We start from the raw sequence: 27,952 nt of genomic DNA, 5'->3' as shown, positions 1-27,952 counted from the left end.
TGGTGAGTGATTTTCTGATAATTCTGTATCATTTGGTACAAAAATAAAGTAACAATTTATATCGTTACTTAAAATCAATTGAACCTGTCATTTTTTCTATTTGTTTAGATATTGGCAAAGTATACTTACAAAGCACTTACATAATTACATAATAATCCACAAAGTAATTTTTAATATATATAAGCAATATTTTATAATATTAATTTCTAGAAGTATAGTTGAACAACTTTTTTTTGCCATGCTTGATAAACATCCTTTCACAGAGAATATAGAGATATATGTGTATATATTTATACATACAATTATAGCCAATTTTTGTAGTCACACAAGTAACTAATGTTCAATTCTAAATCTACATTGTATTGCCAAAGTAAGTAGGAATAGTTTTAATATTCTGAAATATATAACAGATGCTAACAAAGATATGTTTAAGACAGAGCAGCTTCGTAGTCTACAACACCACAGAAGACAAATAAAGTAGGCCAACAAATTCATTATTGTCACTTCAAGATAATATAGAATGTATGAATAAATACTTAAATTTTATTTATTGAGTATTCTGCTTTTCCAGTTGGATTCTCTTAAATTTTCCATTCATCATAAATGTGTATTGCTACAATAGCATTGTCTCATTTTTTTTTTTTTAAGCAATCGGGGTTAAATAACTTGCTCAAGGTTACACGGCCAGTTATTTCTGGGTGTGGTGCCAAGTATCTGAGCCCAGATTTGATCCCCAGGTCATCCCAACACTGGAGCCAATGCTCTTACTCGCTGAGCCACCTGGCCGCCCCTAAGCAATTGGGGTTAAGTAACTTGCTCAAGGTTACATGGCCAGGTGTTTCTGGGTGGGTGCTAAGTGTCCAAGCCCGGGATTCGATCCGCAGGTCATCCCGACACTGGAGCCGGTGCTCCTACTGGCTGTGCTACCTGGCCACCCCTCATTGTCTCATTCTTTAAATAAAAAGGAGAAAACCTTCAGCTTTCCATAAACCATGATAGCCTTAAGGATATCAATCATAGTTGAAAAGAATGAACTTTGATTAATTATGTTTTCAAAAATTTTTTAGTATCACACATTCATTCTTACCAGAAAGAACAGTGATGTTTGCTTTCATTGAGGAATCATTAAAAAAAAAACAAATATGCCTTCCCCTAGCCCCATATAGACTCACATGTTTATATTGCATTGAAATGCTACAATTTGGACATTATCACTGGAGAAGTCAGATAGTGCCCCTATAAAGCTTTCTTTGTTTATATCACAATCTTCCATTACAGTGTTAGACTTTTGTTTATTCTGATGATATAAACATGGCTGATAGGGCCTGGATCAAAAGAACTGGTTAGGGTTTTTTTGTTAATTGGTTTTCTTTTGGGCATGGCATGACTTTTCTATATAGTGAAACTATAAGATTAAGGCCACAAGCATCTATCTCACTTTGTTGCTACTGTGATATCAAGCCAGTGATCAAGGAATTTAACTTACTTATTTAAAAAATTTGTTCCTAACTTCCTTTTATAATATAGTTATTAACTTATACCTATATTCCCACTGAGTCCTACATTGAGAATAGCTCAGCTTAACAAACAGTATATAATATTAACTACTGAATACTTTCCTAAACTGAATATAAACTTCTACAAAACTGTTTTTGGTTTCCTTATGGATTCCCATAATTCCCAGTCAATTCTTCATATCTAATTAATTGCATGGTATGCAATCTGCTGACATTGGTACTTAACTATAATGACTAGAAGGAAATCATTTTCATAATTAATGACAATGTAAGGCTACTAAATAGACTATTTTACTTGACTTGAACGGTCAGTTCAGGTAAGTAATTTGTTTAAACAATGTGAACATAGTTTTAGGTGAAAAATATTTTGGAAAATAGTAAAGTTTTGCATATTTCTACTTATATATCCAATCCACTTTGGCTTTTGGATTAATATACCTATAGTAATGATTTATGTAGTTATCAATATTTTATTGACTCTTACTTAGACATAAGAGTAATTCATCTTAATAAATATAGCTGCGAAGCTATAAAAAGTAGAAGTGGCTATGAATCCATAGAGTAGATTTGGCTTATACCTCTTTCCTAAAATGGGAAATAATGCACTATTTCCATTATCTACCTCCTGGGGTGTGGTGAGGAAAGTGTTTGTGAACTACAAAGCACTATGGAGAAGGGAATTAGAGAGGAAATAGAGAGCTAACAAAATTACCTACACCACTAGTACAATACTTCTAGAAAATACTGAAAATTATTAGCTGTACCATTACATCCACTCTGATAATGAGCAAAGGCTTAGTGTAAATTTTTCAAATTTGTCAATTTTGATGTGACTGCAATTCTGTTTTGCTTTTGCTTTTTGGTCTGATACAAATCACCCCCCACAGGGGTCACTGTATTTGTAAGGCATCATAACCAGGAAATATATTCTGTTCTTGATGCTAACCACTGGGTCCATGAAAGAATTCAACCTGACACTTCCACCATGAGGACCCTGCCCCCTCCCCCATGGGCATCCAACACTCACACATACTGAATGCATTCACTACTTAAATTATAGTAATCTATGTGACTTGAGCACATTCATGAGCTACACCTGGAAAGGTTTGAAAAGTTTCCTAAATTTAATCCTTCAATACCTGGGAGAATGCTCTGAACATAATAGATATTTAATGTTCATAGAAGTAAAATTAATTTCTTGCATCATATCAATGTATGGACATTTGATGAATAGACATTGCATCTTAAGCTGAAGCTTGTTTAAGCTCTAAGCCCTGTCTTAAAAAGATCATCATGGTAGAAAGAAGAGATGAATACTATCAATAGTGGAACATCAAATTGAAAACTTTCTTTGAAAAGGAAAGACATAGTATCAGAATATAGCTATACATATGTGTATGGATATACACGTGTATGCATGTATACTTTTTGCTGTTGTTATTCAGATCTGTGATTTCATCAAAGGAGACTTGGTGTGGAAAATCCTTCTGAAAGTGTATATTAGCAATTTGCATAGTGTCACACAAGGTCTTGCCTTTCCTGTCTTTAGACATATATGCACATGTGTAATATCACAAAGAAAGCTTTTCTATTGAACATACAAAGGCAAATCAATCAGTGCAAACTCACAAAAATGTACTTCACAATACACAGAGGAAGCATAACTTTTTTTTAAAAAGGACATCTAGCAAAACATTATATATAATGTTATATATACATGTTCATGTATATATATAATACATACATATGTGTATAAAATATATATTATATACAAGAATTTGCAAAATCAACATTTTTATTAAATAAAATAAATAGTTTCATCACACAAATTCACATACCAGGTGCAAAAACAGTAAATTCTTTCTCAGTGCAATATTTCTTTTTTATCTTTGTGATGGAATTTTTTTTAGTGGGACAAAATTATTTAGGTAAAAAGACTTGAATCTGCCAAATTCAGAAGGTTGTCCTACCAAATACTTTTAAACATGGAAGCAAAATTAAATTGCATAGTCAGAAAAAGAAACTATTTTCTCTCATCCTTTTTTCTTCGTAAGGAAAGAAATTCTAGGAGTTATTAACTTTTGTAGGTGAAATTTCATTGTCATCAAACCTGAGCATTTCAATTCAACTCAAGTTTGTTAGGAGGAAGTAGCCCTGAGCTTTAAGCAACCTATGATTTTTTTTAGACATAATGAAACTAAAGCATGTTTATAGGATCACAGGATCAGAACTGGAAGATGCCTTAAAGGTCATCTCCTGTAAACCCTCTCATTTTATAGATTATGATACCAAGACATAGAGATTTTTTTTTAATTGTAACTAGCAAAGAAGGGATTTGAACCGAGGTTCTCTGATTCCAAAACCAGCACTTTTTCAATGAACCATGCTGCCTCCTACTTCTAAGCAGAAAAATGAAATCTATAGGACCATAGATCTAGAGCTGGAAAGGACCTTAGAAGATTGAATTGCTCTCCTTTTCCCAAACACACACTCATTCTTTAGAGATATGGAACTGTCCATCTCTCTGAACTGCATTGTCCAATCTTAGTCTTTCCATCCTTTGTGCATACATTCTTAGAATCATTCTACCCCTAAACATCAATGATAGCAGCAGATACTGCTTGGACAAAAGAAACAGGGTCCTTGAAATAGAGCAGTTAGATATAGTGGTTTGTATGTTTTTAACTCTATGTCACTTGAGTAATAAATATTAACACTGTAGATTAATATTCAAGAGGAATATCTTCCTCAGAAAGAAAATGAAAAGCACCACTTATTTTTAATATCTACAATATTTTATGGCTCCATCACAGAGAAACAGGAATTCATGCGATGATTTTGACTCAACTCAGGTTTGTTAGGAAGAGGCAGCCCTGAGCTTCAAGGAACCTAGAATTTTTCAGGCATGTTTATAAGATCACAATTCAAAGAGGTCACCTCCTTTATATCCTCCCCTTTACTTGCAATGATGAACTCAATATCCATCTTCAGCATGATCACAATCAAATGGTGCAAAATTATGAATTAAGGATCTATCTTCAAAGTATCCAAATAACTAGCTGAAATGTGAGTTTTGGTTATACAAGTGAACAACTTCAATTGATTTTTTTTTTTTTACAGAACCATGTTCAATGTGTTTTGATCATGTGAAGAGGTTATGTCACATAAGAGGAAAAGCAAGAAAAATAGTCTGAATAAATACATTGGACATTATATCAGTTGGTCTCTGAGACCACCAGGATAACAAAGCAGGTTATACTTTGTTATATATGCTGAAATATGATGCAAATGAAGTAATGCGCTCAAAGCAATTGAAACAAAACAGAAAGACTGTTCAGTGAAGAGACATAAATGAAAACATGGAGCTCAAACACAGCTGCCACAGTTTGTCAGGAAAGCAAACCTGTCTGCTGGATTGGTATGTGTTGAATGATCTATATCAAATAACTTTTTTCTTTCTGTCAAATGTGGAGTAACTCTAAAGTTAAATACTTATAAATAACCATTTAAATCAATAGAATATAAGCAATCTTTGCTTTATGCAAACACAATACATAAAAATCCATGCCTCCATAAGCTATATCGTCTACCAGTACTATAACATCAAATATATGTGGTTATGACTATTGTAAAACTAAGATAAAAGGATATTCTGAAATTTATCCAAGTTTAGCTATCTATGATTCTTTTTTAAAAATTAGAATACAGTTTATTTATTTATTTATTTTTTAAGCAATCGGGGTTAAGTAACTTGCTCAAGGTTACACGGCCAGTTATTTCTGGGTGTGGTGCTAAGTGTCTGAGCCCGGGATTCGATCTCCAGGTCTTCTCAACACTGGAGCCGGTGCTCTTACTTGCTGTGCTACCTGGCCGCCCTAGAATATAGTTTAAATGGCATTAGTAGTCTAAAAATTGTAAGGGTCTACATATTTTCAGACATTAAACTCATGTAAAGAAAATTTGGCTGGGAAGGAGAGAAATCTGCAGTATTATGGTTAACATCACAGTTTTTTTTCTCTAGTATAATATTACTACAACAATATGCTTTCTATTTGGGAAAACAGCTTTAGCATATGAAGTATGTTTGATATGCCAATTATTTCTCTTAAAAAAATAAATTATTAATTTCTACATGGAAAAAGTCTTACTGACACTGATAGCAACCACAGCTGGATGTGGTTAATTTCTGAGCGATCGTTAATATTTTTAGTAAAATTGAATATGTAAGGTAATCAAAACACTAATTCCATATATAATATAATTTTTTAACAAAACAATATAGACACATAGCATGTTGCATATTTTCTGGTAAGAGATTCTAGGATATAAGGTGTTAGGTAGAGATACGATACTATTTGTTGGTGTCTTTCCTTATTAAGGAAAATATAGCCCCTCCAATAGCTATTTTTAGGCACATGAAACTTTAGATTTCACTTGTAAGTCATTGGAAAAAAAAAGTCAAGAATGTGTAATAAACAATATTATAAAATATTCGATTTTTTTCTAAATGCTAAATTTCAGCACCCCCCTGAAGTTTTAAAAAAATCCAAATTCTGTGGACATACATATATACAAAATATATTCTAATTAATTTGACTGGCAACCTGAAAAATACAGGTAAGAAAGCCTCTATATATGTTTATAAGTATTCTGATAATCTCTGCTCAAGAATTTTTAAAATTACAACTATCAACAGCAAGCTTATATTTTCCAGTAAAATATCCACAGCTTTTTCTGGAAAATGGGTAAAACTGAAAACAGCTGCAGACCTACTTTGGTCAATCACTTTATGTACAGAATGAATTATTTTTAATAGAATCAAGTTATATAAAATTATGTATTTACAAACAGCAAAAATAAATCATGATTAAAGATTATTATGATGTCTTCAAAGGCATTCTTTAAGAGGTAGGTGATAAAGGGGAAATAGATTTGTACTCTTCAAATACCTTATGAGCTTACATTCATTCATTTTTCTATTCCTTTTAGGCCTACCAGACTTAAAACAATTCTCAAGACTTTCTTTGTCATATTCCAAGGTCTAAAAAGCAGATTCTGCCCATAATTTGAATCATTAAAGTAATTACAATTGAGTTTAAATTTTTCCACCGAAGGTATGCCTGTACTGACTTGCTCATTTATTTTTCTAAACAAAATCATAACCATGTGCTAGCATTTCTTTAGGAAACACTGCTTGAATGCTGAGGGTCTCTGTGACAGCAGACATCCTTTTGCTAATTTTTTGTGTCCATCCTGGCATTGCACAGTCCTGGTGTGCCAGCCTGTGTCACATGTTCTAGAACAGGAAAGCCATGGGCCTGTAACCCACTGTAGCTGTGAGGTCTGTGATCCCATTTTATTGCTTCCATTATGACTGACTGAGTTTGATTTGGATGTTGACTTTTTGGGAACGAAGAAGCTATAGCGGACATCTACTGTCTTGCTCGGGTCTGTTGCAAGAATCTGAACTATAAGAATCTCTTTTGTAGCTGAATATCCCATCCCATGCAAGAAGTCATCCTTGTGGCTCCAACCACTGTAGTTCATGACAGTCCCATTGATGTCAATAATAGTCTCTGATGTGGATATCATATACTTTCCATTGATCAAGTACTCACCATTTTTCTTTTTCAGGGCTAAGTAGGCAGTGAATCTGTTCTGGTCTTTTGCCTTGAATTGCCGAACTTTGATGTGGGTAGCACCTTCAGGTATTCTCACTACATCCGTGTAACCCTTACTAAGAGACAGAGAGAGACAGAGATGGAGAGATAGAAATGGAGGCAGAAAGAAAGAGACAAAGGAAAAGAAAGAGAAACAGAATAGGTAAGTAACTGATAGAACAAATGGATATCCTTTAAAAGTCTCTTCTTAACTTGGTATTACATTTCAATTTTGACATGAGTTATGGGATAGGACCATTTAGTCCAACCTTTTCATTATATAAAAGAGGAAACTGAGAGGCTCAAAGGCTCAAAAATTCATCTAAGATTACCAAGTAACAGGGTTAGGATTTGAATGTAGGATATAGCACAAAAGCACTGTTTCCACCACACTCAAAAATAATTTTCTTTAAAGTAAATTGCTATAAAACAAGAAGGGATAAGGACTGGCATTTCATTGGTTTAGAAACCTGTCTGTGAAGAATTCCCTTTACCAGTGCAGACTGACACCTTTCCTGAAATAATAAAGTCTTCGACTTAGAAAGTTGCTTTATGTAGGGTCACATAGTCATGGGTCAGATGAGACTTGAACCCAGGTTTGGTTTTTGAGACCTATCCACTAAAGGATGATATCTTTCTATAAAGTAATAAACTGTTTCTTTTAAAATTTTCTAATTTCAATAAAATATTAGTTAGAATGTACTCTATTAGTACATTAACTCTTGTTTATGGAAAAATCATTCAATTTTACTCAATATGGTATATCTGTGATCTGAGGTTCTTAAATACCATGTCAATGTAAAAATTCTGCAGGTCCCACAAACCTGGGATGGCTTTGAATATAGATCTTGTAACAGAATGAGACCGAAAATTAGTCTAGCTAAAATGAGAATTAGTTTAGCTAAGACTGGAGTGTCTCATCACCAGAAAAATGGCCAGGAAATAATGATTCTTTTTCTACAGCAATTTATGAAACCATCTGTTGAGAGAATAGATATACTAACAAAATCACAAATACTTTGAAGTATGAAATGACATGGCAATATGCGAAAATGCCATATATTTAGTTCCCACTTTTCCTTATGAAACCTAAAGAACCTAAACAAATTCATCCTTACAATTTCATGGGCAATTTCTAGAAGGTAAATAGAGATGAATGCTCCATTTTATAGCTGAATAAACAAAAATATAAGTGGATGAAATGTCTTTCTCCAAATCACAACTACAAAAAGATGAGAATGTTCCAGAACTTACCCTAACTTCCAATCCTTCACTTTGTCAGTGTACAAAACTGTCAATGTAAACAGGGATGGCATACAGTGTTGGTAATGGTAAAATGTAATAACCTACTCATTATTTTACTATAAGCTGTTAAAATAGCAATAGTTTAGATAAAATAATTTTCTGTGTCTCATTTTTACTTTTACTGTATTTTCTTAGTTATAATTCCTTTCTTAAGGTCCATCATAATGGAATAGCAGTGAGATTATAGAAGAAAGAATATGGACTTAGGTTCAGTAAATCTGAGTTTAAATCTTTTCTCTAACAATACCTAGCTATATGACTATGGACAAGTCATTTGATTTTTCTGTCTCCATACAGTAGGAATGATAAAATTTGTACAAAACCTTGCATGGTTTTGTGAAGATGTGTATATATATTTATTATAAATGTTAAAGCTCTATAGAAATGTAAGGAGAGACTTTCTGATAAAATGGTATTTTTGTAAATCCTAATACTTCTACCCTGAGTAAAATCTCTTTGAGGGAAGGGATCGTCTCATTTTAAGAGTTCTTATCCTCAGTGCCTAGTACATTGACAGATTTTTCAGACTCATAATCCAGTGTTTATTTCACTAAACTACAGTCAAACGTGGATAAAAATTAATTTTGTTTACAGTCAGTTTTCTTCCTTCTACTTCACTTACTAATATGGAGATGATTCTGAATTCACAAAGGTTAAGTACTCAAGACCAAGCTCTGGCTCTACTATGCTGGACAAGTTTCAGTTATGGTCCTAGAAAAAGATTCAACTGCCTGATGACCAACATTAACTAAGAATGGAAAGGCTCATCATGTAGGTGGTAAATTATTCATTTATGGTAATCCAAGAAGTCAAAAACAAACAAACAGGACAAATACTCTCAAGTCTTGTGAGGATTTTTTTTTCCACTTCCACAATAATGATGATTTGGAAACAGAAAACAGGATGAAGGGTAATTAGCGATATCTGAGCTATCAAATACTAACTGCAAAGTGACTATGAGAAGAATCTACTCACATCAATACTGATATTACTGTGATAAATGAAAAGAAAAAAAAACAAAAAAGAAACTATATCCAATGGAGGGAATATTCATGGGTTCCCCTGGGAAAGTCAAAGGACACCACCACAGAAGCCATAGCATGGTTTGCTGCCTTTTCCATGATGGCTATCCACTTAAAAAAAAAAAGGAAGACAATCTTCCAATACTAAAACTGGCCAAGGTCAAAGCAAAGGTTGAAAGGAACAAGTGGGGATGTATGTTTAGACCTTCTAACACCTGGGTCAAAACCCCTAAAAAGAACTGGCTGTTCTAACCAGAGTGAACCAAACCAAGTTTTATCCAGAAATGCACGAGATACATAACAGTGATCTATAGACTTTCTAATTCAGATAAAAAGATTAACTTTAAATGGGATGCATCATAATTTTATTGAAAATATCAATCAGCAAGTGTGTTAACATATGAACAAATCTTATGAATAAAACCTGTTTTAAAAAAAAGTTGGCTTCATCTGAACCAAGAGGCAATAAGCAACCTCATTTTGTGTGACATTTGATCATCTTGTCTCACAGAACTCATGATAAACATAAGAAAAAAGACCACTATGGAGAGAATGATAGCTTATGTACTAAAATCTGTTACAGAGGGTGAAGAATGTTATAAGACCCACCTCCCCATGAGAGTCAACATATGATACTTGTTAGCTTCAATATAAAGGTGGCCAGATAAGAAGAGAAAGATAAATACTATATTGCAAAATACAGCTAAAGTTTGAGGAACAAAAAAGGACCAAAAGCATGAATACTACTCAAAATCCTCATGTATATAAATCAAGAATAGCTTATTTCTGGATTGAATTGATAAGCCCTGGAAATGGCGGGCAACAGCAACAGGTCTGAAAAAAAAAGACACATGAAATTGGTTATATCTTAACAGAAAAGAAACAACTAATTTTTAACAGGGAAGTTATATCAAAATCAGCTGAGCAGGCAAACTCTCTACTAGTCAAAATCATTATCAAATTAGAGCTAAACATAAAGATGAGAAGAGACAGAACCGAAAGAGTTCTAACCTGATCTATTTAAATGCTTAAAAATAAGAAATGAAATTTTTTAATTTTTTTATTTTTATTTTGCTTTTTGGAGGGGGAAAAGCAGGGTAATTGGGGTTAAATGACTTGCCCAAAGTCACACAGCTAGCAAGTGTTAAGTGTCTGAGGCTGGATTTGAACTCAGGTTCTCCTCTACTCACTACTCTACTCACCGCGCCTCCTAGCCGCCCCAAGAAATGAAAATTTAACCAATATGCATCAGTCACTACAATAAGGAGATAGCCGTACCATTTCTAATATATTGGTGTAGTCCAATATAAGTAATTAATATCTCTTCAAGTATTTGTCTTTATTTTTGTAAAGAGTTGTATTCAAATATTTCTAGTGTATCTCTTGGTAGACAGGTTCAAATATTTTACACATTCAGTTGTTATTCTGAATGGAATTTGTTTTTTAATTCTTGCTGAGTTTGTTGCAATATAAAGAAAGGCTAATAACTTATGAGTATTTGTTTTATATCCTGCAACTTTGCTGAAGTTATTGTTTCAGTTAATGTTTTGAGTGAATCTCTAGGGTTCTACAAATAAACCACTGTATCATGTGCAAAAGTGATATTTCTTCTCTGCCTATGCTCATTTCTTTCCTCCCTCTCTCTTCTTTATTCTCTTGAAACTAAGAAACCAACAAAACTTCACACAGTTCCTGAGTATGTATGTTCTTTAATTCCCACCGTGACTGTTGGAGACAGTTGGATTCAGATGAATTACATGTCTCTTTTCCCCCCATTAGCTTTTAAAGCACTTCATTATTTAACAATTTCCATACCTATTTGACTTTCTGGGTTTCTCCTGTCTCCTGTGTTTTCATTTCAAAGTGTCTGATTAAGTTTGGTCTTTTCATCATGAAAGCGTAAGAGTCCTCTATCCATTAAAAGAGACACTTTCCTATTTCACAATTTTACTATACGAACAACACATTCTAAATAGGCATATGACCACTGAAAAGTGATTTGCCTGCGTCTGATGAAAGAGTCTGGTTGGGAGAGAGCAAGGGATCAGGGGCTCTAGAGTTAGAAATTGTTCCATTTTTACATCTGGATAGATAGTTCATTTCCATACCACTAGATCCAATAAATTGAACATCAGCATCCATTCCTTGTAAAGAGCACTGTGAGCTTGAAATGATGGAAAGGGGAAAGAGACTAAAAGTTTTCAGACTGGGTGCTTTTTGGAAGGTAGTGGAAATACCTTTGGGCAAGCCATCATAGGTACGTGGCACTTAGTGGCCTAATAGACATCACCTTGTAGACAAATTATATATTTTATTCTCTTGCTGATTAATTAAGAGAGTGATTGACTACTTTTCTCTAGGTTTGCAGAAAATAATACAGGAGCCAGTGAAGAGTGCTGATGCTATTATAGCACCTCCAGTGTAACCTGGCAAAGCATGTCTGCATGACTGTTATACATATGAACTAAGAGGCAATAGAGGTGTGTGTATAAGAGATGCAAGTAGGTTGCAATAAAGTTTTGATTTAATTTAACAAATATTTGTTAGAGCTTATTATATACAAGGAGTTTGGGGAAAGTCTTGCAACCTAGTTTGACTAGATTGCAAATTTTATGAAGGACAATGTTATAACATGAGGCTAAAAAGCATGTTGGAGTCATTTAATGGAAGGTTTTAAATGCCAGACTAAGGAGTTTATATTTTATCTTGTATGAAGTTGGAAGCTACTTACTTTTTCTGAGCAGAAGTGTGACTTTATCTTATGAAGATTATTTTGGCATCTGTGTGGAAGATGAATTTGGCATACTAACCTGGTCCCAAGCAGAGTGAACCTTAATTGGCACTAAAAAAAAATCTATTTTATGTAAAATTTTACCTTAAATGGAGATTTGTTCAAAACATTTTTAGGATTTTGATATGAAAGCTTTAGCCTTGAACATATACAGAGGGATTTAGTGACTTATTAAAAATGTTTTATGTTAAATTTGGTAACTTTGCTTCCTGCATACATCAAAACAAGCAATGGAGAAATGAACACTAGCAATTCTTATTTAATCATGACTTTGAAGTGTTAACACATGGGTGACATTGTTTTGTACAGTCATATTTTAAAATGAAGCATCAAAAGTACCACTATTGTGTACAAAAAGTCACTTACATCATGTGTTATGTCAAATTGCATAACTGGGGATTCCATTTTTCAAAAAATCTCAAATTGAGTATTTTGGGGACATTTGAAATACTGTATATGGAAAAGAGTTGTAGATATAATACTTCCCCATATACCAGTAAAGGCAGGGAAGCTATCCTATAATTTTAAGGTCATACTATAACCTCCCTAATGTTATCTATGATGTAAGATGACTGACAATGGTAATCTTAAACCTAAGGGATGTCATTAAGAAAATATACAAAAAGAGTGCTGTGCTGGTACCTATAAAACAAAAAATTATCTAGAAGAGACACGTTAGCCTACTGAGTTTGGGATGTATAAGAATTGCATAAGATAAGAAAGTAACAGGTTATGATCAGTAGTAATTGAGGAAATGCCCACATTGATGACAATGCAGGTCCATTAAAATATCAGTTTTGCTGTTAACTGTCATTATAAATCAATAAATATTTTTATAAAAAAATGTAAAATAAAACACATCTCTAAAAAAAATAGAGTTGAAAATTTTTAACAAGAAAGTGTCTTGCACTATTCCATTGTAATATACAACAATATCGAACCATAGAATGTTAGGACCGGAAGGGACTTGTTAGAGATCATTTAGTGCAATATGCTCATTTTAAAGATATGAGATAATTGATCTCATATAATTTATACAAGCTGTAAGTTACTACTTATTACTACTTATTACTACTGAGCATTTGAAAGACTTTCCCAACTTCAGAATCTACTTTAGTTCTTGATAACTCTTTCACTTGTACCCTCAAGGCCAGAGGGCATCCCTCATAGCTCAAAGATGGTGTGGCTCCACATTCGCAGCTCCCAGAGCTTTGCACCTCTTCTCTTTTTGTCTTCATATTTACAATTTTCTATCAGAGGAACACAATACATTGTGTTCTAACAGATTCATACTTTTTTACTCATAAGAACATGTAAAATATGTTACTATATCCATTTGGAAATTTAAAATTTTGAATATCAAGCATAATTATAATAAGGGATACCTGTATCATCACATTACCTTTTTTTAGTAAATGTTCCCATCACCTTTGTACAGCTGGAATTATTTCCTCCGCACACACCACACTTATCATATTGGAGCTTTGAGCCAATAATGTTGTCACAACCAGTTCTTACACACTTCCCTTGAACACAGATTGAATTACTGTATGGTCTACATTCAGTTCCATCCTTCACCTAGGTAATTAAGAAAAAATTAACTTAGAATTTCAATAACTTGGTTCATGTGGTGTACCTATAATTTCCACTTTGTAATTTTAAGAAGTTTACTTAGAAGGATGGTGCACCATTAAAGCATGTAGCTCTCAAAGCAATGAACTGAATGGTCATTGGCATTTTGTTGAGTGATTTCAGGCAAATCTTTAGTTTTACAAATCTAGAAATCTTATTTATAAAGTGATGCAAAGTCAATTCCCTTTCTGTATATGTAACCCTTTCCAAAACTAATATTTTCTCTTTCCTTGTGGTCACTGTGAAACCTGTTTGAACTAGTGGTGAGAAGTATCATTTAGCAGCTAGATAGTGTATAGGGGGTCACATTAGCTAGGAATGTGCTAGCAAATGTTTAATAACTGACTGTAGCATGTTTGAACTGGCTCCAGCATACCTGTGGTGCCACTAGGAAAGCTGAGCTATTAGTGTATTGTCATTATTAATTTAAAAATGATAATCTCAAAGTTAAAACCAGTATCTCAATTTAGAAGTATGTAGCTGTTTTCTACTGAATGGTCCCAAATCTCAAAGGAGAGGAAAACATGGAGATATTCTTGGTCAGTCTGAGGAAGTAACTCAAAAGACAGACCAATTATGATCTGACCAACAGACTCGGGAAAATTTGCTTTGGGGCACATTGGCAAGGTCCATTAACCATTTTCATTTGATAATGTCCATTTATTGCATTTTTTCTTTGATTCGTGAACTCCAGAAACTGTGGTTATGTGTGTGTGTGCGTGTGCATATATGTATATGTATATATGGTTGCAAAGAAGGAGAAAAAGATACACAGAAAGAATTTAAAAATTCAATTTTAAATTGAAGAAAATTTGATAGGGGCAAATGAATTTAAGTTCCCTTAGGTTATTTAGCATTTAGAAAATAAAAGCCTTTGAGACAGATTTTCATAGATATCCCATGCAGTATTTATTTGTTTACTTGTTGTTCTGGTTTGTCCCTGTAAAGATATATTCCCACTCTTAGGGTAAAAACTTCTTCCTTCTAGGTCAGAAACTCATCTCAAACTTAGAGTCTAGAACTTAGTTGCCTAAGGGTGTGGAGGCAGCATTTGCTTATAGGCAGATTAATAAAGTTTTCCTCTCTCCTAAGTACAAAGAGGTTGAGGACTATTTGGTCTATATGTGGTCACTGCATGAGACGTTTCTGCTTAGCTGATTTTATTTGTTATAAAAGAGGATTCAATCTCAAAGATTTTTTTTTCTCTAGAAATGATTGTAGTATAAAGACAAAAGACAACTTAATGTTTTAAAGAGAATAGCCTGGAGGATGAGAGGCTAGGTGGATTCAGCTTAGGTATAACTAATTTATCTATTTTGTAATTTTGAAAATTGTAATTTTTAATCTGTACAAAAATCTAAACCATAAACATAATATTAGATTGCTATGAAGTTTAGCCAAGTTTTGAAATAATGAAATGAGGCATATGTTTACTGTCATACTTATGAGGGATTTAGGACCTTTTGGAGTAGTTGTGTTGTAGTATATGTATGTGTGTGCATAGTTATCATAGCAGTACATCAAAGATCCATAGTACATTTGTGTAGGAATGCCTCAACCAAGCACAGATTACTATTTATCATTTAGTGGATGCATGTTAGAATTGTTTATGGTTCATAGAGACTGACATATGCCTATGGATTTATAGCTAGTGAATGTTAGAATTTTGGTCAGAATAAAGTTCTTCATGAGTGCATATCTAGTACTCTTAAAAACTAGAAAAATCTGCTCTTAAGGGAAAAAGAGAGATAAGAGATAGAATTAAAGGTAAAGCTCTTAATCAAGAATGCTGTTACCAACTCCCCTTGAATACAGATTGAATTACTGTATGGTCTTCATTTAACTCCATCCTTCATCTAGGTTATTGAGAATATACTAATTTAGAATTTCAAGAATAGTTGGTCTGGTTCATTTGGTATACCTGTAATTTCTGTTTTGTAATTTTAGTTTTCTTGGAAGGATACCTGAAAACAGTGTAGTCAAGTATATAGTTCCTAAAAACGATGAACTGAATTGTTGGCATTGTTTTGGGAGATTCAAGGCAAGGCTTTAGTTTTATAAAACTAGAAATCTTATTAAGAGATCTATAAGTCCTCAATTCCCTTTTTGTATATGTAACCCTTTTCTAAAATATAATTATTTTATTTATTATTTATTGTAAATTAATTTAAATAATTTATTATATACCCAATATTATGTATTTGGCAAAAGGTATTGAGGTAAAGGTAGAGATAACAACAAGCAAAGTTCTTTTATGTTATTCATTAAGAAAACTTTTGGGGAAATATACGATATATAATAATACTCTAATATATAAAGGAGAAAGACTGTTTCATGTTAAATACATATAGGTATCTGTATCTTCTTTATATATTCCTTAATAAATACATTTAGTTACCTAATAATCCTAAAAAGGTATTTTGTTTGGTGTTTGAAATATTTGCCACCACAAAATTCGAGCAGCACCCAATCACTTTTTCTCTGTCATAGAGTTTATATTGCTAAACAATTTAAACACAAATAATAATTAAATGCATTTACCTTTGGGGAAAATACCACATAGTAGCCTGTTCCTTTGGCTCGACAGGTCAGCTTGCACACATCTGCGGGCAGAACTCCTGCATATTTGGGAACCCATTCCACAAATGTCTTGATCCCTTTTATATCTGACTGAAATCCATTTTTAGCTTCACATTGTTCCTGACGAAAGGCTTTAGCTAGAAAACAAGCATCTTCACATTCATATCTATATGTATAGTTGATGTAAGTGCCAACATATTGGGAATTTCCTGTTAAGTCTTAGAACATTTGGAGATTTTCTTTTAAGGACAAGATGTAAACATCAGTTCTGATTTTTTCTTTTTCTCTTCCCTAAATCGTCATATACTTGACTTAGAGCTAAGGATGAGGTTGTTTTCTCCCAGAACTTTGGCTGTCATCATCATCATCATCATCATCATCATTATCATCATCATCATCATCCTGTTGAATTTTTATCATTACTAAATTAACTTTTCTAAACTGCTCAATTATTTGACTGCTGTAGGAACTAGGAATGGCATTCTCTAAAAGTATGCTCCCATTTCTACTACTTTGCTAATATGATGTCATAAATATAAGTAATCTCTCTAGTGATACAGGTCACAGTATCCTGTGAAATTAATCCCTGTCCTGCTAATGTCTACAACTATTAAAATGAGAAGTATACAAGACAAGTGTCATGGAACATACCATATGTTGGACATGCTGTGACGCTGCAGGAGCGGTAGATGGCTCTCTTCCCGGTACAGTATCGGCCATTATTCCTAGGTGCTGGGTTATTACAGTGGCGAAAAGCAAACTGAACTCCTCCCCCACATGAACGGGAACATTGGCCCCAGGGACCCCAGGAACCCCAGTTGCCATGGTTTGATGTCTGAAATGCAAAATAGAAGATGTTTCAAATGGAAATAAAAACCTTGCTACAATCTATATAACCTTTGGGGAGACATTTGGAAAGGACTGTTTTGATTTCAATTTTCACAGTAGTCATAGGATTTATGGCTGGTTGGGAACTTAAGGGGTCATCTAGTAAACCCTACCTCATTTTACTTATAGGGAAACTGAGGCCAAGAGAGGCCTAGTCATATATTCAAGGTTATACCGGTAGTGAGCAACCAGGCCAGGATTCAAATAGGTTTTAGAAATTCAAATTTTGTTTTCTTTCTACCATACCACTTGACAATGTCGAACTATGAGATGCTGCAGAGACTGCAGAGTCCAGAATGGGTGTAGTGATTATATACAAAGAGTTAACTAAACAGTCAACTGATCCTTTCCTGGCACAGCAGGATCCAAATGGTTCATATTATCTATGTGCCCAGTAAAAGGAAGGCATCACCTCCTGGTACCTACAGAATATCCTTCTGCCTATGGGTTTTAATATAGTTTTTTTTTTAAAAACAGAGCAGGCTCAGAGCTTTCTTGTTACCTATTATTACCCTGGATTGTTCCCTATTCTTTTACTATTACTGATTTTTTTTTCTCTCACCAGATTTTCTATCTTATAACTGTAGGTAAAGCCTGATGTTGATAATGAATATATTTCATAGCAGGGAAATCTAAAGATTCTAATAATTAGATCCAAAAACTGATTCATAATAATAACTTTAGAATGTAAAGCATATTATTTTATTGGATTCACATAATCTTCTAAGGTATGTTTATATTTCTATATACATGTATATATATACACACGTATATGTAAATAGATATGCATATATATGTCTATAACTATATCTATATCTAGATAATTGTTGCCCCCATTTCACAGATGAGGCAACTGTCTCATAGATGTTAAGTTACCCACAGTCACACAGTTAGAGTACACTGTCAGTGATGGGATTGGGTCCATGTCTCTCCTGGTGCTAAGCTCAGTGTTCTTTTCATTATACTATCCTACTTTTCCTTGTGAATCATACATCCATTCATAATTACAGGATATTAGAACTGAGTAGGACAATGAAGACATGAAAACAAAGAATACAATATTTACCTGTATAGTGATACATTGAAAAATAACAATTTCATCAGTATGAATATCACCACCATGGTAACAGATCAAAGCCCCTTCATCTTTACCATTTGCCCTGGTAGTCTGATGAGCCTTTCTACACTTGCCAGGCTGCTCTTTGAATGACTGCTGTCTGTCACATGTTGACGGGATGTTCTTACAGAATTCTAGCTCAGTTAAGATGTCTTCTACTCTCATAATTTATGTATGAGATATAGCATAAGATCAGCACTTTCATGGAGCATCAAAAATGCAGACAAAAACATGAAGGCTTTCAGAAACGAATAAAGACCCCATGTAACAGTTGAGGTTTTCTTTTGCCCTGTAACAAAGTCTGGCCGTGGTCCAAATTCCTTTGGTTGGTGAATTTTGTGGAATTCTTGTAATAACTATAGAAACAACCCGGGGTGTTTCTAAATACTGTCAGGAAGGGCATATATGGAGGTTGGGTGACTGCCTTAAATAAAACAAAAAACAAAATGTGATGCTGCCATCCTGCTGTGCAGAGGATCTGAGAAGGACTAGAAGTGAGAAAGAGAATATTTTACTCCATCCCTACAACCGAGGGTAGCAAGTGTTGGCTTGAAATTAGGAGCTGTAGGGTTACTCTAGACGAGGAAGCCTTAACTGGTACTTTTACAAGTCTGCTTAAGTTTATGGACTCCGTCTGAGTATCTTTTGTGGCCTACATTCATAATGGAAAGAATTGTTTTTACTTAGAGGTTGGTGAAAATAAAGACAATTTTTTTTCCCATCCAAGTTCACACAGCCCTTGAATCCATTTCTGGACCTCAAGGGCTTCATGAGCCACAGGGTAAATACAAACCTCTGCCCTAGACTATGTGGTAAGGACAAATGACTACTTGGACCCACACTGGTGCTACCATGATTTGCAGAGTGGTGTAAACTTTTTAGAAAGAAGAGCCCTAGATTTAAGGGGCGGCCAGGTGGCTCAGCGAGTAAGAACACCGGCTCCAGTGTTGGGACGACCTGGAGATCGAATCCCGGGCTCAGACACTCAGCACCACACCCAGAAATAACTGGCCGTGTAACCTTGAGCAAGTTACTTAACCCCGATTGCTTAAAAAAAAAAAAAAAAAGAGCCCTAGATTTGAGTCCTGGTCCTGTCAGACTACATCATCTGTGTGACCCTGAACATGTCACTTCTCTCCTCTGGGCCTCCATTTCTTAATCCACAAAATGAAGGGGGCTGGAATAGATGATCCCCTTCTAGCTTTAACATTCTGTGATTCTGGTCCCTTAGTGGCAGCTCTGCTATCTGGCTTTTAATCTGCCTCTAATCATGTGAACCAGGGCAAGCCATTTAACTTTTCAAGAGCTTAATTTCTTTATTTTAAAAATTAGGGAGTTGGACTTTAGGATACTTACACCCTCTTCCAATTCTAAAATTCTTTTAAATGTTAATAATAGCAGAATGTTGAAGTATGCACAACACAGGTTTCCATGTAGTACCATGTAGTACCATTTCCCCAGTAGTTGATTTTATTCAACAAGCATTTGCTAAGCTTCTACTATGTATACGATATTATACTAGGCATTATGCATATAAATCAATGACCACTGGTTAAAATGAGCAGCTGGAGACAGAATACAAATTTCCAAATTGAAAACACTTCCTTCATTGAAATATTTTTGAAGATTTCTTATGTTAGTCTTAACACATGCCAAATAAATCAACATATTTGACTTTCTGGAGGGTGTATGATATAGAAATAATGTACCAAATAATATTTTTTCTTGGTTTTGTCGACGCACTTGCCCTGAAGGCAAATCCTTCCTTTCCCACATGGCGTCCCCTCCACAGCTGGCAGCTTCTTGGTCAGACACACCATTTGACCCTGTCGAACAACTGCACACCACAGGCGAACACAGACATCCATGCCAGGACACACTGTGTACTCAGGCCCAAATGCCAGCTTGCATTGATGGAGAGCATCATATGTCTGTCCTGGGAGCTCTTCAGGGCCCAGGATCTGCTTTCTTGGTATGTCCAGCAAACAGTTACCTGAAGGGATAATCCAGGTTTTATTATTACTTTGTTTCTAGGTTTTAAACTAAGTTAAATTATGACCTCAAAAATAAATACATAGGCAACAGCTGAACTGAAGTATTACTATGCACCAGTTACTATATTTTGTACCTTGAAGGAGAAGCAGCCTAGAGAAAAATGGCTAAGGGTTAAAAGGCTTTATTTAAAAGGCTTCTCTGAGCATGCTCTCATATCCTCGACTGCATCAAAAAGTCACGTAGTTTCTCTGGGTTGGAGCAGCTAGGTGGTGCAGTGAATAGAGCACCACCCCTGGAGACTGAAGGACCTGAGTTCAAATCTGACCTCAGACATTTGACACACTTACTAGCTGTGTGACCTTGGGCAAGTCACTTAATCCCAATTGCCCTGCCTTCCCCCCTCCAAAAAAAAAGGTTTCTCTGAGTCTCAGTTTCCTTACTTATAAAAGAAAGGAATTGGAGAAGATATCTGAAGTCCCCCTCTAGGTCTAAGCTTCTATATCTCTATATTCAGGAGTATATGAATTTTAATAGGATATTTACATAAAAAGTCTTCAAGATTCAAAGGAATGAGAGAAGAATCAATATTTGGGGGCAAAGGTAGGCATTGATTTGGAGCCATCAAACTGAATGGACATTGGGTACTGCCTGCTCATAAGCCTGACCTTGTTTACTCTTTCTCTTATTTCAATATCCTTTGGATTCAGCTTTTATAGGAACTTGTATCTGTTACACATTATTGCTAAAATAGCCAGGGCTGGATTGTAATCTTGAATATGTGACTGCTTAGTTACCTTAGCTAACTCTCAGCCATTGAGTGCTTTAGCTTCCCCACCTATATAATAATGACTATTCTTACATTCCTGAAACATTTTGAGGATTAAATAAATGTTAAATATTCAGGAGAAAGATAAAATCACCATTCATATGGTAGATTACAACTAGCCAATTTGTAGTATGTTAGTCAACAATTATTAATAAAATTGACAAGGTTATCATGTATTAATAATAAATTAGTAATAAAAATGACTAATAATCCATTTTAAAATGACACAATTCTAAGATTGTAAAGGACCTGAGAGCTTATCTAATCTAACTCCCTAATCAGTGAATGGATCCTACTTGGATTTTTCCTTTGACAGGGAACTCAGTACATTACTGAGGTTCATACCTATGACAAGTCAAATAGGTTAAAAATCTTAATTTTCATGGTTAAATACAGAAACATTCAGGAATTGTTCATGTGTTGCTGGGAAAGGAGGTGAACATCCGAGGCTTCCTGGGACAGCCATTCCATTGAATTTCTTGCATCTACCCCAGTAGCTCCACATTGGGAGTATATCTCTCCCCACCTCCACCTTCCAGCTACAAAGACCAAATCCCTAGATATTGTAACACACCTGAACTTATTCCTCAATGATTAATATACTCCCACCCCATTAAAACCTCCCCATCCTATTGCTCAAACCTTGTTGTCCATCCCCCATTGATAACTCCCTTATTCTAATACCCCTCTATCCAAACCCTCCAATATTCCACTTTAAAGCTACCTACCCCTTCCACTGGAATATTCCACTCTGGAATGCCTGTTCTATAGTTTTCTTTCTTACTCCTTCCATTTTCTTATACTCAGTGAGACCTGGTTCCTTCTTGACGACATAGCTTCCCTTTCCAGCACTGGTTGAAGTTTCACTCACATCCCCTGACAAATCACTGCTCATAGGAGGGGAGCTGGAATACTCTTTGCTCCCTTCCAGGTTTTCCTATCATCATCATTTCTTCTTCTTTGGGGTTATTCAATCACCCAACTAGGATTCTGGTAGCTGTTATCTACCAACTTCCAGGAAATTCCTTTCCTCCTTAATGAGTCTAGTGCCTGGCTCACAGTCTTCTTCTCTCCATGTATGTACTAGGGAACTTCAATATTGATATTCTCTCAAATACCCTGACCTCCCAGTTCCTCAATTTACTCATTTTCCATTTTCCTCCACCTACCTCAGCTACTCACAGAAATGGTCATACCATCACCTAACAAGTATTTCACTTACCAGGCTTATGAACCCTGAAATTCCTTTATCTGTTTATAATCTGTTACCCTTTCACTCTTCCTTCTGCTTTGCACCCTCTAAACCTATTTTGTCTTCACTGTAACCTGTGACCTAGCCACCCTCAGTTCTTCACTAGGCTTTCATCCCTCTGCTGCCTATATTTTTCTCCCTTCTCCATACTGACCCTAATTCTGTCCCTGTCTCACCATCTACTGCTTAAATTCCTATTCACATGCTACTGAATGAAAGAAAAATTAAAACAAAAAGCTATGTAAGCTGGGTCCACTACAACTTTGTTCCATATTATCAACTATATCCTCACCTCAACAATCTTTTTACACCTTCTTCACCAATTCACTATCCCACCCATCAGAAGCTTTTCCAAATCTTTTTACCCCCTCTACAATTGGAGCCTTCAGTCCCTTTCCTCTTACCCCCTCCCAGCTCTCAACAGTCTGGCTTTCAATCTCATGAGTCAACTGAAATAACTCTCTCTAAAGTCACCAGAGATTTCTTAATTGCCAAATCTAATGATTTTTCTTAATTTTCATCCTTCTTAAACTCTCTTCACCCTCTGATACTATCAAAGACTTTTCTGGCTAAAATCTCAGAGAAGGCAATTGAGATTTCCAATTTCCTTTCTTCTTACTCTCTTCTTAACTCTTCAAAGTCAGGCTTTTGACCTCATCCCTCAGTTGAAACTGCGCTCTCCAGTTACTAATGATCTCTTGATTGCCAGATTTAATGCTCTCATGTCAGATTCTCAACCTTCTTAACACTGCCAATCATCCTTTTCTTCTTGATACTCTTACACCTCTAAGTTTTTGTGACACTGCTCTCTCCTGTTTTTCCTACCTGTCTGACTCTCCCTTTTGCTGGATCTTCATCCATATCATACCTGTTAACTGGGGGTATCAACTAAGATTCTGTCCTGGCAATGGGGTATAGAAATACATCTTGCCCTATAAGAAAGCAATATATAAGGGATATAAGAGAGGGCAGATTGGGGGAAGGGGTAATCCATATGCTTGCCATCTCCCTACCAAGGGGTAGGGAGTAGGGGGAGATGGGAAGAAAATTTGTAACTCAAAATCTTTGGGAAATGAATGTTGAAAACTAAAAATAAATTCAAAGTAAAACCAAAGAAAAAAAGATTCTGTTGGGGGCTCTTTTATTCTCATATCACTTGCTGATCTTATCAGCTTCCATAGTGTTTGCTCTCATCTCTAAGCAGATGATTCTCAAATTTGTTTTTTCAATCCTTATATCTTTACTGATCTCCTTTCTCAAATCTCTAGTTCCTTAGTGGCTATTTCCAACTTTATATGACATATTAAATTCAACATGTCCAAAATAGAACTCTTTATTTTTCTCCCTTTATCCTTTTCCCCTAACTTTCCTATTAGAATGCAGCCTACCATCCTTCCCAGTCACCCAGGCTTGCAAACAATCTAGGCGTCATTCTTGACACCTCACTGTGAATCCCACCTCCCATATTTAATCAGTTGCCAAGTCCTGCTGTTTCTAACTTCACAACATCTTTTGTTTACTCCTCCTTCTTTCCTCTGTCACCTCCACCTCTTTCCAGGACTACTGCAACAGCCTGATGCTTTGTCTCCCTACCTCAAGTCTTTCTCCACTCCAGTCCATTCTCTACTCAACTGTCAAACTGATCTGCCACTCCTCTATTCAATCAACCCCAATGGTTCTTTTTTTCTCTCCAGGGCCAAATATAAAACCCACTGCTTGGTTTTCAAAGCCCTCCATAACCTAGTCCCTTCCTGCATTTCCAATATTCTCATTCCTTACATTTCTCCCCACCATCCCCTTCCAAAATACTCTCCTATCCAGTTACATTGGCCTCCTTGTTATTCCTCAAATAGCTCCAATCTCTTGACTCTGTACATTTTTATTAATTGTTCCTCATCATGGAATTATCTCCCTCCTCATTTCCTCCATGACTTTTTTCAGGTGTCAGCTAAATTCCCACCATCTACAAGATCTTCACATCTTTACAAACCCCTCTTAATGCTAACGACTTCCCTCTGCTGATTATCTATATTTATCCTGTATATATCTTGTTTGTACAAGATTAATTGCATGTTGTCTCCTACTATGAGCTCTTTAAGAGCAGATTTTTTAAATTGTATTTTGGGTTTTATTTATTTTTTTGCCTTTCTTCTTCCTCAAGTGCTAAATATAGTCCATAACACACAGTAAATACTTAATAGGTGTTTTTTGACTTGGGTTGATTTGAAATGTTTAACTTCATTCAAGTTTCTTCAAATCACATGCCCATGTATTTATCAAACTATGATTGTAGCAATATATAAAATTGGATAAAGGGAGTACAGTTATTTTTTATGTACTGAGCCAAAGTGTTTAAAGTGGTAAAGGTTCTTAAGAAATACCAGGAAAAGTATTAAAAATGGATATGTAGAATAAAATGAAGGATTGGACTTTCCTCCAGTCCCCACTAACTCTCAAAAGAACTATCAAAGAGGAATCATATACAAGGTACAGAACAATTATTGCTTAATTCATAGGACATGAAAGAGAGAAATTCTGTTATCTAGAAGCCTTATGAGTTGACTAAAAACCAGCCCCCCCCCAGACTCCATACTCTCAAAAGGGACACACAAATTAACTTAGGGGCCACATGGTATCTCCACATGGTATAAAGACTTTGCTTGCATATTTCACTGGCACCTGCCTCCCACCCAGAAGGCAGATTATGATTCTTCCCAACTATGTGAGGAGAAAGGAAAATAAGTATGTTGCCTGATGTCTGGGGTAGCCCCTAGGATACAGATTCCCAAGACCATAGAGATTCTTCCAAGATCATCCTTATTATATTTCCCTTGCCTTACAAAACACAGCAGATGCTGATTCACTCCATCCAGAGAAAGAAAAAACTGCCAGAGAAAAACTGAGACAGGTGGCCAGCATGAATAGATACATCATGTCTAAAAGAAAGCAGACTGAAACATAGCTGGGGACAGTTCTCTCTGCACCTCTCCTCAGGCTACTTAGGGCAAGGATACTGATTGATATGCCATAAATCCAACAGAGGAGGAGTTTGAAGGAATTTTTTATTACAAACCTGGAGGTATATCCACCAAAAAGTAAGATATATGGAAATATGAAGAAAAATATAGAGACGCCAAAAATTTCAAAAGGAAGAATATTCAATAAAAATCTAGATCATGAGTACTTAAATTAACAGAAAAGATGGCAAAATTAGGAGTAAAGCTGAGTACTAAGTCCTAAGATTATAAAGCTCACTAAACAAATATTACAAGATTAGCAAATAAAGAAAAATGAACCAATACTTCATGAAACATAAAAATTTGAATGATTTTAACACTGCTTGGAACAACAAAAAGAAATTCCAGAATTGTTTAAAAGAGAAATGAAATCTGTAAGAGAAGAATTTAGGAATGAGCAAATGTTTAAAGAATTTATAAGCCTCAAAACAGAAATAAAAGACTCAATTAGCAGATAAGGAAAACAAATAAGTCTACTGTGGGGAGTTCACTGAAGCAAAAGGGTAATTAATAACAGATTTGTAATGCAAAAATAGTAAAGTGGAGGAAAATCTCACAAAAGAGAAACAAAAGACAACAATATTAAGGGAACAAATTATTTTAATACAAGCCAAATCCACTAACCTCAAAGACAGGATATGCAGTGACAACTTAAGAATCATAGTTCTTACAGAAAAAGAAAGAGAAATTAAAAACCCTGAACCTTATAATGCATAATAAAAGATCTCTCAGAACATCTGCATTAAAACAAAGCACCAATTGAAAGAATACATTAATTTCCTTAAAAAAAGTATACATCCAACTACAAGACACACAGTAATTAAATTTAACAATTCCAATGAGAAATAGCAAATTCTACAAGTACCTAGGAGAAAGATCTCAATATAGAAAGGAAAGAAAATTAAAACAACATGAGACTTCTAAACTCACTAAAAAATACAGAAGGGAGTGAAATAGTATTTTTTTTTAAATAAAGGAGTTCAACATGAAATCCAAAATGAGTAGAACCAAGACATTGTATAGAGTAATGGCAATATTGGTATAAGAACAACTTTGAGTAGCTAAGTCATTTTGACTATTATAATCACTCAAATTAACTACAAAGAACCTAGAAAGGAAGATGCTATATGTACCCAGAAAAAGAACTGATAAATAGAAGTATATATAGAATTATTTTACATATATACACATGCATATCTGTGTCTAATGGTAGCCATCTCTAGGGCAGGTATGGTGAGGGAATAAAGAAAGGAAAAAAGAAAATTACATGATAATTTTATTATCTATTTAAAAGGAACAGTGAATTGTACATCACAGATTCACACTTTCATGTGCAATCATTTTTTTTTTCCTACTATGTTCTGGAAATACTTGTTTTATTTCATAAATTAAAAAAATTTAAATGACATGCAGTGTAAATCTCAGCCTATCTAGCAAAGAAATAAGATGAATATTCAACAAAAAAGAAACATTTTTTGGGGGAAAACAACAACCCAGCAACATATTTGAACAGAATAGACAACCTGCAAATATGTTAAATATGGAAACAATCATCAATGGAATAAATTATGCCAAATTTATAGTTCTTTTTAAAAGATAAAGCAAGATAAAGAATGATTTACAGGGTGTACTTTTTTAACAGGGTAAAAATTTTTTTAAAATCCAAAGTAAATAAAAAATCAGGTAAAAAAGTACACAAGACAATAAAGTTCTAAGTGGAATTTAAAGAAATGGAGAAGTGAAAGTACAGACTAAAATAGAAGCAACAGGGACTAAATCCCACCATCACTTCTGGTGGATCAATATATCAGGTGGGATGGACTTACAGAATGGAAAGGGTACATAAATGAGAGGGAAGGTGTGATAGTAATGGCAATTAAAGATTCCCCTGTATTGGCTTGGTTTTCAAACTGATTGTGTTAAAACCCAGAGCTTGTTAATCCCACCTGTGGGATGGACTTGTTGATGTGAAAAGAAAGTCCTGAACTGGGAGGAGCTGGTGACGTAGATTTGGAGAGACAAGAGAGAGGCAGAAGAAACTTTTTTTTTTTGGAAACAGCACCTCTTGGAGAGAGAGAGACTAAGAGAATTGCTGGTGGCCGCTTTGAATTGCCCTGGACTTTTGAGACCTGCCCCCTGAGCTGCCAAGGACTGAGGAGACATGGCTGTTTTGCTGGTACTTTGTCTGTCTGTTTTGATATTGTTTTGCCAGATTTGTCCACTGGTGAAAGACAGTCCTTTTGTTGAAGAAGTCCTGGAACCTGGCTGTTCGCTAAGAAGCCCTGAGACTGTCCTGCAGACAGAGAGTGAATACTGTCCACTGGTGAAGGACAGTGCTGTTGTTGCAGGG

The 27,952-nt window shown here is 34.9% G+C and overlaps 1 protein-coding gene and 1 long non-coding RNA gene across 2 annotated transcripts in view; one reads left to right on the top strand and one right to left on the bottom strand.

The window, feature by feature from the left end:
* Positions 1-146: 146 nt before the first annotated feature.
* The window catches only part of ADAMTS5 (ADAM metallopeptidase with thrombospondin type 1 motif 5), a 91,185-nt gene continuing 63,379 nt past the window's right edge, over positions 147-27,952 (bottom strand). Inside the window, exons 4-8 of the mRNA XM_069075068.1 lie at positions 20,222-20,505; positions 17,159-17,342; positions 16,469-16,644; positions 13,698-13,873; positions 147-7,254 (exon numbers count right to left, since the gene is read on the bottom strand). Of these exons, the coding sequence (XP_068931169.1) occupies positions 6,687-7,254; positions 13,698-13,873; positions 16,469-16,644; positions 17,159-17,342; positions 20,222-20,505 (1,388 nt within the window). The 3' untranslated portion in view covers positions 147-6,686. The remainder of the gene's footprint in view (positions 7,255-13,697; positions 13,874-16,468; positions 16,645-17,158; positions 17,343-20,221; positions 20,506-27,952) is intronic.
* LOC138151515 (uncharacterized) lies at positions 4,798-12,041 on the top strand. The gene is made up of 3 exons (XR_011165846.1): positions 4,798-4,935; positions 7,152-7,340; positions 11,865-12,041. It is a non-coding gene; the product is annotated as an uncharacterized lncRNA (long non-coding RNA).

Source organism: Petaurus breviceps, unplaced genomic scaffold (assembly GCF_028583685.1).
Source record: "Petaurus breviceps papuanus isolate PSGF00001 unplaced genomic scaffold, PetGlider_PUasm1.0 90897, whole genome shotgun sequence".
In the NCBI taxonomy this organism is placed as follows: Eukaryota; Metazoa; Chordata; class Mammalia; order Diprotodontia; family Petauridae; genus Petaurus; species Petaurus breviceps.
Note: the sequence above shows the minus strand (reverse complement) of the source record. Positions and strands in the feature narration are given on the sequence as shown.